The sequence below is a fragment of the Cibotium barometz genome, chromosome 30, assembly GCF_041138505.1.
Source record: "Cibotium barometz isolate CiBa-2024 chromosome 30, ASM4113850v1, whole genome shotgun sequence".
In the NCBI taxonomy this organism is placed as follows: domain Eukaryota; kingdom Viridiplantae; phylum Streptophyta; class Polypodiopsida; order Cyatheales; family Cibotiaceae; genus Cibotium; species Cibotium barometz.
In genome coordinates, this window is record NC_141075.1 from 25,826,074 (window position 1) to 25,841,785 (window position 15,712).

The 15,712-nt window shown below is 40.9% G+C and overlaps 1 protein-coding gene across 1 annotated transcript; it reads left to right on the forward strand.

Moving 5' to 3' along the window:
- Positions 1-11,624: 11,624 nt before the first annotated feature.
- Positions 11,625-15,503, forward strand: LOC147621319 (receptor-like cytoplasmic kinase 176). The gene is made up of 6 exons (XM_086824047.1): positions 11,625-12,645; positions 13,207-13,532; positions 13,646-13,781; positions 13,940-14,076; positions 14,192-14,315; positions 14,408-15,503. Exons 1-6 carry the CDS (start codon positions 12,537-12,539, stop codon positions 14,872-14,874), a joined length of 1,299 nt encoding a protein of 432 aa, XP_086680173.1. The 5' UTR covers positions 11,625-12,536; the 3' UTR covers positions 14,875-15,503.
- Positions 15,504-15,712: the final 209 nt, after the last annotated feature.

Here is a 15,712-nt window from a genome sequence, read left to right on the forward strand (position 1 = left end):
AGACTCTTAATTATATCTCCTATGTTAAGGCAAAATTAAGCAAAAAGAGTCCAATTTCTTCAATTGATATGATTAGATGTTTTGATGCATCTAAATGCTCTCAAAACACTCAAAAATCCCAATTTCGATGACTCATATGATCAATTTAGATTCTAATTAATATATTTTTTAATTTTTTGACCTCTTGAACAAGATTAATCACCCTTAATGACAAAGACCAGTCCATGAAGAAAAATTAATCAAATTCAAGGGTTTTTTTATGGTTTTAATTTTTTTTGAAAGATTAAGCTACTCCTAATGCTTGCTAACACTCTAATCCAAACAATTTCAACAAAAAACACAAAATTAAACTAAAATTAATGATCTTAGATCTATGTTTAAACTAAAGAGAGCTAACATTCACTAAGAAATGCATTCTCTTACATTGTTTGATGCAATGGATGCAAACTAAGCCTAATACAAACTATGTGCAAGTCCTAAGAACATGAAAAACCACAAAAACAACAAATTAATCTAAAATTTAAGCAAAAAGCATTCTTTTCAAAAATAAAAAAGAGAGCTATTCTACACCAAATCTTACATAAATCACCATTAAATCCACATCTTTTTCATGGAAAACATTAATTAAGATAATGGACAATGGGTTATGTGTAGATTAGAGACAAAACGATGGAAAAAGCTAAGGGATTGCTCCTCAACAACAGCGCCAAAAATGTTATGACTCACCCTAACCCTCCTTGAAACACATCCAAAAAGAGATTACCTGGTGAACCGTAACTGTTATGAGGATCTTTCCAATGGCCGAGCTCGTAACCCTTGAGTTCTCCAAGCTCTACAACTCCTTGAGAAGCAATTCCACCGCGTCTCCCGCGAGAGCGTTGTCACACCGCCGTGTTGCACTACGGGTCCTCGTCTCTCCTCTCACCTCACTTCACTCACACATACTCACTAGCATGCATTAGGGAGAGATTAACAAGAGGATTAGCAAGAGCAAGACTCAATTGCACAATGGGAGAGTTTGTTGTATTATGAGAGAAATTCACTTATATACATGGCCATAAGTGTTCACACATGACCGACCGAGCACTTTAGGCTCATAAGAGGTCTAATGCTATTACAATGACTACTCCCATAATATATCCATGAAGTACATCACTTAGGACTTCATCCTAACTTGCTACCACACGCTCTTAAAGCGGGAATCGCCATAAATACTCCGTCACACCATTACGAGCGCCCGCCCAAGTTGTAGCTTTGGACACTATTGCTTCATATCTTGAATGTATGACTCTTTAGTGTATCTACCATAACTCCTTGATGTAAGATAATGGCGGTAGCTTTTGTTAATCCTAGAATTGGATTAACAAATGGTAATGCACCTCAATGTGCTTTATGCGATCATGAAACATTGGGTTTCTCACAAATAATAGCTAATGCACTCTGGCTATTAGTGAAGATAGAGGTGGGGAGCTATTGTCCAATACCAAGATCTGCCAAAAGGCATTTGAGCCACACATAATCCATAGTCACTGTAAAAGATTCTCTATACTTAGCTTCACAGTTTGAGGTGGCCACTGTTGACTGCTTCTTGATGAGCCATGATATATATGAATCACCAAGGTGAAAGCAAAAGCCACTTGTGGACACGTTTGGATTATAACATTCAGCTCAATCAGAATCAATGAAAGCGTATCATGCTAAACATCATTCCCCTTAGCATAGAATAATCCAAGGGATTGAATGCCCTGTAAATATCTGAATACTCGCTTGGTTGCCTGCAATGCTTACTTCCAGGACTGTGTATAAACTTGCTCAACTAGGAGACCCCAAAAACTGAGTGTCTGGCCTTATATTACATAGACAGATGAGGCACCCACCAATAGCCTGTTGATAAAGTCTTGCATCAAATGGACAAAGCAAGACTTGAGATCCTGTGCTGCATAGTCCTTTAGACTAAAGACTTTTGCTGCCTCATAGAGCTTCAAATATGAAAATCAAACACTTCGGCATGAGATAACTCTACAAATTGCTTACCCATCGCTACCCAACTTTCCCAAGAGTTTGCCCCACTGGTTGGATTGTTAATTTCCTCATTTCCAGCACCATTAATGATGGATTTCATTGGCATGTTGCTATCCGTGTGTTGCTATCCGTGTTAAGGTGGAATCCAAGCTTCATTCATGCATGCATTTTGACTAGGGCATACAACAACCATATATCGGAACACACTTGAAAGCTTACTTTGTTCTCAACGAAGGGAGTAGACCATTGGAGATGCATGACAATGATGTGAGGCTTGCTGAAGGGGGTGTAGAAGACCTATTTGTCAGTGAGTTGGAGACCACCCATGGCTTTTAAAAAGATGTGTAAACAAATTTATGGAACACGAGCTACCTACCAAAGGCATTGCACTTATACCGTGTGAACGGCCACTGTCTTCCGAATGGGGTTGCAAAACTTGCAAGTTGCGAGACCAAGTAAAATGCACTATGTAACTTCATTTTCTCTTAGCCTTGGTTGACTGGGAAGATTACAAGGCCCAAAAAAATAAAATAATGTATCGTGAATAATAACAAGCATAATTTTATTTTTCTTAATATAAATTATTCTCTTTTTTATTTTTATTTTTTTTGTTGGTTAAAGTGGATGGGGTTCAATCGACTGCTGCCTACATAGCATGGTGCTACCTTGTGCCTTGTGAACCTGTAGGTGTGTGTGTTTGTAAAAAGGGTATGTGTGTTTTGTAAAAAGGGTATGTGGGACCCCAATGTAATAAATATAAATTATTTTCAAAAAATCTAGACACTTTTTTTTGCCTTTCCTTTAGAACTATTTTTTTTCTTTAACTCCCTGTACCCCCACATTTTGAGTTGGCGTTGAATGCCTCTAAAGGGGTCGGTGTGGTTGTTGTACGCATTCTGTTGTTTTGGCTATTTCTAGAAGCCGAAACTCTCTTTCGAGGTGGTTTGCAATAAAACCTTCATGGTGGCCAAACTGGTCGGAGCCTCTGCCCCTCCCGCCCCCCCTCTCGTTCGGCCACCACCACCAGTGTGGCTGCCAGAGGGCCCACGGCCCATGCGCCCCAGAGAAGGGAGTGTAAAAGGAAGCCACAAAATGTTTAAATAAGAAGGGTTGAACTTGAAAGTGAATGAACCATTCTTTTAAGGCTAAAACGAAGGTGCCATATCACTGTTTAGACCCCTTCATATTTAACATGTCAAATATGCACCCAAAACGTTGTTGGTGCCAATATTAATTAATTTTCTATGACGCCTAACAAAGTTGTTTTTTGTGGCTTGTTTGACCTTAAGACATTTGGAAAATTTTAAAGGTTGAAAGGCGTATTTATTTTTAGAAACAAATCTTCTAGAATCCAACAAATCTTCTAGAATCCCTGTTTTGCATGCGTTTTGATGGCTCCTCAACCAAATAAATCCGGGACTCGACGGCTCCTCGACCGAACTCCTCGACCGAAGGTAGGGAGAGAGAGGAGGAGGAGATGGAGGGGGTGGTCATGGAGCATATGGCGAGGACGAGCAGGAGGAGGAGACTGAGGTGGTAGCCAACCAGTTCGGCGAGGGAGAGGACGAGGAGACGGAGGCGGCCGAATAGATGGCAAGGACAAGAGAGAGGAGGAGGAGACAAAGGGGGTGGCCGTGGAGAGCAGATGTCGAGGATGAGGAGGAGGAGGAGACAATGGGGGCAACTGTTGAGCAGATGGTGAGGAGGAGGAGGAGGAGGTGAAGGATGGGGTGGCCGTGCAACAGATGAGGAGACGGAGGGCTCCATAGCGAGGACGAGGAGGAGAAGACATGACGCTGCCAGGGGAACTAAGGTTTATCTTATTGCATTATTTAATGCAATACAAACCGTTTGTCTCAATATACTATATACTATACAAACCGTTTGTCTCAATAAACTATACAAACCATTTGTCTCAATCATGTCAAATTATGTGCACCCAAAACGTTTTTTGGTGTCGATATTAATTACTTTTCTAGGCCCCTTGATAAAGTTGTTTTTGAGGTTTTAGGAAGCTATCTTTTTTCTAGGGCGTATCAAGGCAATTTGCCTTTTTTAGCAAGTGAAAAAAAGTGACTGTTTTTTTTCATGCTTTTGTTCTAGTTTTTTTTGGCTGGAGCTAGGTCATCTCCCTCTCTCTTTATTGTAGGTAATTGCACAGCCGATCCCTGTCCCCTTCTCTCTTTCTCTCTCTCTCTCTCTCTCTCTCTCTCTCTCTCTCTTGATATCCATGTGTGTGCAGCTTAGGCTAGGAGATAGGAGGCAACAATAATCTATATATACCATGTGTGTGCAGCATGGGTAGCACGAGAGGGCCGCTAGTGGACCAGATAGAGAGCAGCAGAGAGAGGCAGAGAGAGCACCAAAAGATGCTTCAGTATCCCCCCCCAAAACCCCCAAAACCCCCAGCCCCTTCCCCCCCCTTCCCTTTAGAGCCTGGTTGCCCTGTACATCTGGATGAGGCATAGTAACCCTTTTCTGCAAAGGCAATTGCAATCACTTGATGGTTCTTCCCCTTCAGGATATAGCATGATGTGTGCTGAAACACTTTCCTTTTGCAATTCAGGTTTGTTTTGTAACAGCAATTCTGCTCTCTTTGTCAAGATAAGGCATCCTAACTTTAGTAAGGTAATCTTGAAATTTTCGGTGCTAATGGTGGATAGTGTTTCACGTCGTGAACTATGTTTCATGCCATGAATTGCATTCGTGCACTTTCACGTGTTTAACAGTTGAGTCAACAGAATGACTTTTTGATTGAATTGGAGTATGACTTCCTTGTCTAAAAGATCCAAAAAGGTTGTGCCTAGCACAACATTTTTGGTGCCGTTATCGGGGAAACAACCATTGTTTCTTCCATCCTCTTAGAGCTCCAGCTCCCATTATGCAAGATTCACTATTACCTTTGCATTCTAAAGGTGCATTGTGAAAAACCGTGTAGATAAGGTTTGTGTAGAAGAGAAGAAATTAGAGTAGTTGAGGAAAATTGTGATTGGAAGTGTGGGTGCGTACTTGGTATTGCCTAGAGGAAAGCTACACTGGGAAATCCTTTCAATTTTACTATTTTCGTCACCCATTTCACTACCGTGAGCTAGTAGGTGACACACTTTGTTCTGGATTTTTCCAAAAAAATCATGAAAATTAAAAAAACAAGGAGCCATTGGTTGTGTTGGTGACTTGCATTGCATTCTAATTGGTCTATCGCACCTCCCAAGAAGGAACTCCACACATCCACAATTGGAAGAAGTAATAGACAACAACTATCGTTGGGTACTTACCAATGCTTCGAGCTCATGTGCCTTGAGGCTCTCCAAGCTTGCTTTTGGAAGTTCCCCTCCTCCAATATCAACCTCCACGCTATCACCACAGAGTCACTCACACCACAATGCAAGGAAATCTTCCTCTCTTCCACACACATGCATAGAAGAGGAACATGCACTAGAGTACATTCTCTCTCTCTCTCTCTCTCTCTCACGAGACAAAGCAAGAGCTCTCATAGCACAAAGGGAGATTGTGTGTTTCCATTATGAGAAATTGCCTTTTATACAACTGGCCCTTATTCATACTTGGGCGCCCAAAACTTATTAACTAAAGCATTGGTTGGCCAATATCTCATAATGTACAACCTTTATAGTGCCTTTACATAACACTTATTAATGTCCTCAAATGGAGGAGCATCGGGATTAACAAAGAGTGCGTACATACGATTGGGAGAAAAAACCTTCTAAAGAGGAAAAAAGTGCCCCGACCCATTATTATCCTACATCCACATATCACTACCATATAAGTGACTACAATAATATGAACCTCTGTTTATAAAATTCTTTTATGATCCCCCGTGATTAATTTTATACAGGGGGGCATTTTAATAATAGTACTATAATTTACAAATATAAAACTTTTAGGGTTTATCTATCCTTGCAATTTTTCAAATGTAGATTTCCTCCATATGTTTCATATACTAGTAAGGACTATGGGAAAGACATTCCAAGTAAATTTAGCTTGTCAATGTGCATAGATTGCATGTAATGTTGAGCCCATGCAATGTACATTAGATCAAGAAACATATTTGAAAAAGTTATTAAGCTCAAGGATTGGATTGCAAAATGAAGTATACATAACATGCAAATAGATTTTGGGATTCGTTGCATGACATTGCAATACGAGGGTAAATTCTAGTGACGTAATTGTTTGGTTGTTTAAAAGATATTTAACAAGTCAAGCTCTTCACACTTTTGACAAGTGAATTAGAAATAAAAAATGTAGATGGTGGGCATTTACCTTTGGAGAAGAATGATTAAATTATAAACAAATGAATTTCTTATTAAAATACACAAATGTCAACCATGAAAAAACCCAAGGATATATATATTACATTCAATTAGAAATAAAAAATGTAGATGGTGGGCATTTACCTTTGGAGAAGAATGATTAAATTATAGACAAATGAATTTCTTATTAAAATACACAAATGTCAACCATGAAAAAACCCAAGGATATATATATTACATTCAATTTTTATCAATTTATTTATGGATGTATTTACAAGCGTGCATGTAAGAGTTTTGATCTATGAACACTACCTTTGACGTAATGATTAAAGCAAGGTTTAAAAACTAATTTTTGTAGATAAGTCTTGAAGGTGGTGTTGGCAAGTTTTGTAGATAAGTGTTGAGATGGTGCTATCAAGCTCACATTCATGCATGTTCGACCAATTTCAAGTGGTTTTCAAATATATCCTCTATTATTTTACAAATTGAATGCATGTTTGTGATGAATCCAACCTCATGTTTTCAAATGAAGGGTGGGCAACTAAGTGTATGTGGGAGAGAGTGCAAAATTTCATCATGGCAAAACTGGCATACATCATTCCTGCAATCTGCTAGACCTCTACTATTGCACAACATACACTTGGGAACATATGGAAGCATGATCATTTGTACTTTTAGCTATTGTCCTCTTAGTGTGAGTGGCAACCACATGACCTACATCATTCATGCAATCTTCTAGACCTCTACTATTGCACAACATACACTTGGGAACAATATGGAAGCATGCTCATCTATATTCTCAGCTATTTTCCTCTTCTATGAAGCTTCTATGAAGCACTACATAGAGAAACCACTTTTCAGTTCTTTTTTATTGCCTCATCAATTTGAGAACGAGAACATATATGAAGGGCAAAATATGTACGATATGCAGGATGTTTGACTAAGGTCAAGGAATAAGCTCCATTCCCATGATATTTGAGATCCAAGTAATTAAATGCAAAAAGAGGAATTCCCATGATATTTGAGATCCAAGTAATAAAATGGAAAAAGAGAAATTTTTGGTAAATTAATTTTATGCAAAAAGAGAAATTTCCATGATAATTAAGATCTAAGAAATTAAATGGTAAAAGAAAATTTTTTGGCATAATTCAAATTATGAGTATTTATCAAAAGTGGAATTTTGAGCATTCTTAATTTTATTGGGAAATATGGGTAGAATTGATTTTTGTAAATCCCATGAATCTTTTACTAAAAAAGAAGAATATTGAATATATTTCACTTGAGAAATTTGAGAAAGAATATGAAAATATCCATAGAGAAAAAGAACCTTTAACTAGGCCAAGCAATTGGCAGAAACTTAGAAAAGTTCCACCGATATCGAAAGTAGAAAACAGTACTAAAAGTGGATGTGATAAGATGTGATGTAGAGCCGAATGAATGTAAATAAATGTGATGTGATGTAAATGGATGTGGATGAGATGTGATGTGATGTAAATGGATGTGGATGTGAATGTGATGAGATGTGATGATATGTGAATGGGGGTGATATGATGTAAATGCATGAGAATGAGATGTGAAGTGATAAATGTGCATGTGAATGAATGGATGGATGTGGATAGATGTGAATGTGAATGGATGTGATGAGCTATGGATAGATGTGGATGTGATGTAATGTAGATGGAATGAATGAGATGAGGATGTGATGTAATGTAGATGGAATGAATGAGATGTGATGTGAATAGATGTGGACGTGATGTAATGTGGATGGAATGAATGTGATGTGATATGGATGGAATGAATGTGATGTGATAAGGATAGATGTGGATGGAATGTATGTGATAAGGATAGATGTGGATGGAATGTATGTGATGTGATGAGGATGCAATGAATGTGATGGATGTGAATGGGTGTGATGAGATGTGAATGGGTGTGATGAGATGTGAATAGATGTGAATGTGATATGATGATATTTGAATGCATGTGATGTAATGTGAATGGATGGATGAGATGTAAGGCGGATGAATGTGGATCTAGGTAGATGTGAATGGATGAGATGTGATGTGGATTGATGTGATGTGATGTGGATCTAGATAGATGTGAATGGATGAGATGTGAGGTGAATGGATGTGATGTGGATCGGGGTAGATGTGAATGGATGAGATGTGATGTGGAGGGATAGATGTGATGTGGATCTAGATAGATGTGAATGGATGAGATGTGAGGTGAATGGATGTGGATCTAGATAGATGTGAATGGATGTGATGTGGATCGGGGTAGATATGAATGGATGAGATGTGATGTGAATGGATGTGATGTGGATATGGGTAGATGTGAATGGATGAGATGTGACGTGATGTGATAAGGATTTGAATAGATGTAATTGGATGTGATGTGGATGAATGTGATGTGATGTGATAAGGATCTGAATAGATGTAATTGGATGTGATGTGGATGAATGTGATATGGATGAATGTGATGTGATGTGGATAGATGTGATGAGATGTAATGAGATGTGATGTGGATAGATGTGATGAGATGTAATATGATATGATTGGATGAGAATGGATGAAGATGATGGGAATACATATGACTGGATGTGATGTGGATAGATGTGATGTGGATAGACGTGATGAGATGTAATATGATATGATTGGATGAGAATGGATGAAGATGATGGGAATACATATGATTGGATGAGAATGGATGAAGATGATGGGAATACATATGACTGGATGTGGAATAAGCAATGTGATGTGATGTGGATGAATGTGATGTGATGTGGATAGATGTGATGAGATGTAATATGATATGATTGGATGAAGATGATGGGAATACATATGACTGGATGTGGAATAAGCAATGTGAATTGATGTAGAAGAATGTGGAATAACAAGAAATGATGTGGAACAATGTGGAAAGATGAGAGTTCGTTAGAAAATGTATTTATGACCTGTTTTTAAATGACTGTTTTATGTCAAGAATGCTGGGGAAGCATTTTGACCATCTAGTGAATGAGGCCATGGAGACCTAAGTGATAAAGTTACAACAGCTGACGGAGAGTCAACGGACGACGTCTCACGTAGCAAGTTCGGCCGAGGTCTTGACCAGCCTCGGTTCGATTTAAATGGTGAGCTTTTGGTACGGTGGATGAGGGACCAAGGAAGTGGCCTATGAGTGAAGCGCTAGGTGACTTACAAAGGAACCTAGAGGGTGCTAACCATACGGTGCTCGGGCTCTGAGTCACCGAAGATACCCACGCGTGCGTTGAGGAAGAAAAATGGAACAAGGTGTTAGAGTTGTTTTCTGAACTCAAGCATGGATCTGGTTGATTGTCCTTATTGGTCCTCAACGGATGAGTCCATGGCTCTTTTATATGGATCTGTTGGTTGATCTTGTTGATCTTCAACGGAGAGCCCATCTGGATTTTCTTATTGCCGGGTACTATGAGCTAGGAACTATTGAAAAGGCCCCTGAGTGAACAGGTGGTGAGCGTTCTGGTTACCAATGATGCCATAGGTACACCGATTGGAAATTAGAATTCAAGCTAGATATTCTGGAGGATTATGATAAGTGATACTATGGTTTCATTAAAAGATTGTTTTAAAGACAACTGAATCTGTGAAAAAGGCAATTTCATATTGGGTGTATAAGTGGTGTGACTATCTTGAACTTTGCTTGAAGCGTCGGTTAGGGGACCTGGGAACTCTTTTCCCTGGTACCCGGGACAAAACATAACCAAATTCCTAAATGGATCCTATCACTACAGTGGTTGGGCAGTTGGTTAACCCATGGGATTGGATGGGGTTAGGCTGGACTGATGGATCCCTAAAATGAGACTCAATTCTGTTAAGTTACGATAGTTGAAGTAAATCTCGGATAACCCTTGTTCTATGGAAAAGAATCAACGGCTGTGCCTCTTGATGAGGAAAAAAGCGTTGGACTCTATGATCCAAGTGCAGGTTTTTTCCTTGATCTAACCATGTGACTTACGGGTTCGGTCGCATCAGTTTGGTTAGTTAAGGCTCTTGACTACATTAGAATAAAAATATCATGGAGGAATTGCCTATGTCTGTTGGGTGAGGGAAGTGTTTCCGGGTTTGGTTTTGGAAGAACCGAGGGATTAGTCTCTTGTCCGGATATCTGTGGTGTGTGAAGTCCCGAGTGAGAGGTTCTGTCGTCCTACGCAAGAAGTGCTACTTCCGCTGCTAGCACCCCGGAATTTGTTGCGCGGAGGGGGGTAGGGATCTTTCATTACCTAGCTACAAAATATACATTGAAGAAAACTTACATGGGAGTACTGAGATGGAAAGTTGGCATACATGAAATTCATGAATTCTCTTGCTCATATGACCATGTCCTAAATTAAAAACATAGAAGGAACTTATTTTGGAGCATGACTCTGCTATCTCAACCAAATCCTAAACAAGGACAAAGAGCAAATTAAGTTTGGAGGATGTTTGCACTTGTTTACCCATGTCTCAATAATAACAATGACGTGCCGAATTTCCATGTTAGATTTTGTGGCATCCTTCCTTTTTTCTAGCAGATGTAGTCTAAACTCTTTGGTAGGGCAGTATGATGTGTGATGACCATTTGGGTAAGTGCTCATCCATTCGATGAGCGTAACTGCTTTGAGGTGTCGTTCTATAGTGTTCGCAATGTGGAGTGCTACCAAAAAACAAAGAATGTGAGTGTTAAAACCGTCCTTCAGTGGAATTTTGGTAAGTCTTGAAGTTGAGGGTTGAGTTTTCCCCAATGTCGCTTATAAAACTGATTGATATGTAGATTATAGAATGAAAAATCAGCTAGATTAAAACCATCCTTTTTTTTGAGAACTCATAGTGGAAAAACAAGCAGAATCAACGTGGTACCCTTGGTAGTACTAGTCAGGGTTGCCTTGGGCCAGCAACCCGCCCCTCAAAAATCATGGCAAGGAGCTCTAATCAAATGTTTTTTCACTTTTGCAGGCTAGCAATACCTCTGGTAGTGTTAATGAGGGTTGCCTTTCAATGAGCGAGCAAGAAGCTTAAATCGAATGTTTTTAACTTGTAGAGTGTGATATTCGATGGGAATTATTACATGTTATTAATGATCGAATTGCCAAAAAGGGGCACTTTATTAATGATCAAATTGCCCCCCCAAAAAAGGGGGGGGCACAAGGGCAGAATAAAAAAGCAAGCCTGAAGAAGACTGGTGCTAGGAAACCTTTGCAAATTAACAATGCAATTGATGGATATAAATGGGGTCCAATTTTTGAATAGTTTGGAGTTGGAGAAAGTGGGAAGGAATGATTTTCATATCATAAGAAATGTCGCCGGTACCCCACCATCCCTTATGACTTGGTTGTCGGAGCCCTTGAGCGGCGCGCCTCGGTCGGAAGCTGAAGTGGACAACGCGGTTGACGTCTGACTGCTCACCGGTAGCTGTCAGACGCGGGGCCTGGCCTCCTGTCGCCTTTTGCTCCACATACAGGGAGGAAGGTGGAGGGGCGCCACTACGGCGGGCCGGGGCAGGCTGGCTTTTCTTCTTGCCAGTTTTCGGCAACACAGCTGGCTGAGCACCTAGCGTACTTGCCCGCACCCCCCCTCCCCCCCTTCAACAGCTTTGAATCCACCAGGCTCTGTTGAAGACGCGTTTTGCGAAGATTTTGCAGTACACCTGCCTCTCTCCTCCCGCCTGACTCGACTTTGAAAAGAAACAGTGCCAGCGATCGTCAACGGTGGTTTAAAACGAAGGGCTTGAGCTTCTGCAAGTGTCAGGACTTTCTTGATTTCTGCCGCACAAGCCAAGACAAGAAGAAAAGGAAGCGGAAGAAGGGACGCAGACTAGAAGGAGAAAAGGGAAGCCGTGGAAGGAGAAGGAAAACTGGGTGGAAAGAAAGAAGCAGTAGAAGGAGCAGGCAAACTGGGACGAAAGAAAGGGAAGAAGTAGGAGGAGGAAGCAGGAGAAGGAGGCGGCGCACTGGGAGGAGAGAAAAGGAAGCATTTGAGGAAGGAGGCACACTGGGAGGAAAGAGAAGGAAGCAGTAGAGGAAGGAGGCACACTCGGAGCAGCAGTAGTAGAAGAAGAAGGCAAACTTGCGGGACTCTACAGCTAAAGCAACACTCAACCTTTTACAGCATAGAGAATCAGAAGAACCTTCGGGCCCTTGCAGGCTCGTTGGCATGTGGCTGTTTTGGCTTCTTAGGATGGTGTAAGATCTCATGGAAGATAGCATAGACAATTGCCCGGAGTAAGAGCTAAACCATGGGGGACGAAAAGATGTGTACCTGCTGGGAAGGCTCCCTCATAAATTTCTGGTCCAACTCCTGCAAAGATGAAACTGTGGTTGATGCAAGCAAAGGAGCAAAGCCAGGTATGCCAATTCTCTAAGCAGCAGAAAACCTATTTAGTACTCATGCATTCCCCAGGTATATCTAGTTGGTGCTCATCTTGTTGAGTTCAGAGAGCCTCTAGACTCTTGCTTAATTTAATTACGGCCACTGTCAGGCATTTTGATCTTATTTCGATTTGTTTACAGCTGGATATTTGTGTAAAGGCATGTCTTGGTGGTGGCCTCTAGTTTTGAGCTTATTTTTATTGTTTACAGCTGGATATTTGTGTCAAGGCATGTTGATGGTGACCCCTAGTTTTGTGCCACCTACTCTCTCTATATGGGAGCTGTCTTCCCTTTGTAAAGTGTGACTTAGATTGGAAGACCCTATCCTTTGGAAATGTTTCTGTGATTGTTTTAAAGGAGTTGCCATGATGCCATGTTGATCACATTGTCTCATAGGAGTGACTCATTAGCAGAATAAGGCTGTTTTAGAGTCTATCCATGAGCACATGAATATTCAACATGATGCATTGCGATCAATAGATCAATTGCCCAAGGCTTTTCAGTTTTTTCCCCCTGATTTTATTTATATCTTTGCAGCAAGGCCACATTCTCCTGTTTCGAGGAGGAACCCTACCGTTCAGCGCATGTCCAGTGACAGCAATGGTGAAAGCATCCCTTCAACGCCTAGAATTGAGAATGAACTCCGTCAGAATTCAAATGTGCGCGTCTTCACATACAATGAGCTAAAGTTGGCAACCAGAAATTTTCGGCCAGACAGTGCATTGGGAGAAGGGGGTTTTGGGACTGTGTATAAAGGTTGGATTGATGAAATCAGTCCCACAGGAGTCAAGATTGCTTCAGGCATCACTGTTGCTGTGAAAGTGCTCAATCAAGAGGGCTTGCAAGGTCATAGAGAATGGCTGGTATGTTTTCTTTTTAATCTTGCTATAAACTCACTTTGGATTCATCAGAATCTGTAAATGCCATCGGACCTGGAAACAACTAAAAGTTCATCTCGTCCATGGGCTTTGTGCAGGCGGAGGTCAACTTCTTAGGTCAATTGCATCACCCACACTTGGTCAAGTTGATAGGCTACTCATGTGAGAATGAGCATCGGCTTTTGGTTTATGAGTTCATGCCGCGTGGTAGTCTGGAGAATCATCTTTTTCGAAGTAAATTTCTGCATCTTCTTCCTGTTCTCCTTGGACCATGCCATGAAGCATTTCTTGCCATCTTTGTGCAAAGTATGTGCAACTATGTTGTGGGCTTGCTATTAAAAGCCATAGAAATGTTCCAAAATCTGCTCTTGTTTTTTGTTGTCATTGTCCAGAAGCAGCACTGCCTTTATCATGGGTTACAAGGATGAAGATTGCACTTGGTGCTGCTAAAGGGCTTGCCTTTCTCCATGGAGCAGAAAAATCGGTGATTTATAGAGATTTCAAGACTTCAAACATACTTTTGGATTCGGTACTTATCAAAAACTATCCCACTTAATAAAAAAGGAATTTGTCTTGATGTCTGCATCTCCCTTTCAACCAGAGGAACCTCTGATAGGTTTACATCTGGAATTCCTCTGCTTCAGGACTACACAGCAAAGCTATCTGACTTTGGACTAGCCAAAGATGGACCAGAGGGTGATCAGACTCATGTATCGACACGTGTCATGGGGACATATGGTTATGCTGCACCTGAATATGTCATGACTGGTGAGTTCCAATGTTTATATGAAGCACAAGTTTATGTGGTCAAAGCTAGGCAGCTAACAAGGGAGCATTTTGGCTGTTGGTTGTGTGAGCAGGCCATCTAACATCAAGAAGTGATGTTTACAGCTTTGGTGTAGTCCTTCTAGAGCTATTGACTGGTCGGCGATCAATGGACAAAATGAGGCCCAGTGGAGAGCACAATCTAGTGGAATGGGCCCGTCCTTACCTTCGTGACAAGCGGAAATTACTGCGAATAATTGACCCCAGGCTAGATGGAACGTACTCAGTGAAAGGGGCTCAGAAAGCTGCTAGTTTAGCATTTCATTGTCTTAGCCATAATCCCAAAACAAGGCCTTTGATGAGTGATGTGGTAGAAACGTTAGAGCCTCTTCAGAACATGAGAGACATGGCCAGTGCATCTTATACATATGTAGCAGGATCAGGAATGGTTGGCACTGGGGGTCAGCAACAATCAATGCAGAATGTGAATGGGGCCCATCAGCAGTCTCTAGCGCACCCGCTGGCTAGGGTTGGTCAAGTGCGCACAGCCAATGCGACTTGAATAGATAGGACAGTACAATTTCAGGTTGAGCGTTTCTCCTCTTCTAAAATGTACGCCCAACAGGGATGTTTAACTATTGCAGCCGACCATTCGAAGGTAGCACCTGCAGTAGCTTTCTGATTAGCCAAGTTATTTGAACCCTGGAAGCTTAGGGCAAGTGTTTTGTCCAGACAGCTGCTTTGTTTGTTACCTTTGCTGTAGAGCAGTCATCCTCAGGAGATTTTCTGTTGCAGTTGGGGCTCTTAAAATCTTCTTAGGGGTTTCATTCTTTTGTTGTCTTGAAAGATGAGCATTATTCTGTTTTTTTAGTGTGTACAGCCATAGGCCATGTCTTCTAATAGGAGCTGCAGCCTAACAATTCACCTTCATAAACACCTTGTATTTAATAAACGAAGTTACATACTCAAGAAACCAGTATACTACTGTTTTGGGGAACTTTGCCGGATGGTCTTGAAGTTTCTACTCTAGCACTGGTTTTGGAGTTTTCAGCAACTGCTACTATTGTGCTGCAACAGAATGGAGGTAAGTTTTCCTGTCATGGCAATCCATTTGGACTAAGCGTCTTGCTGAAGTGCCTTTCTGTTGTAATATGTTGCATTGTTGTGACAATTGAATGAGTTGTTGAAGTCTGGCGATATTTTTCCTTTACTGGGGTGTTTGTATGTCATACTACTTCCTTCACAGTTACTGTTTTAATGTCTTTTATAGCCAAGGGATGCCATAGAAGGCCACCTTTTGGCTGCTTACGCTGCCTTTTCATAGAGTATAAACGGGACTCATGAGGAGACAGAGGAGAGGGGACCAGAGCCAGAGCAAGAGCTAAACTACCCTCACATCA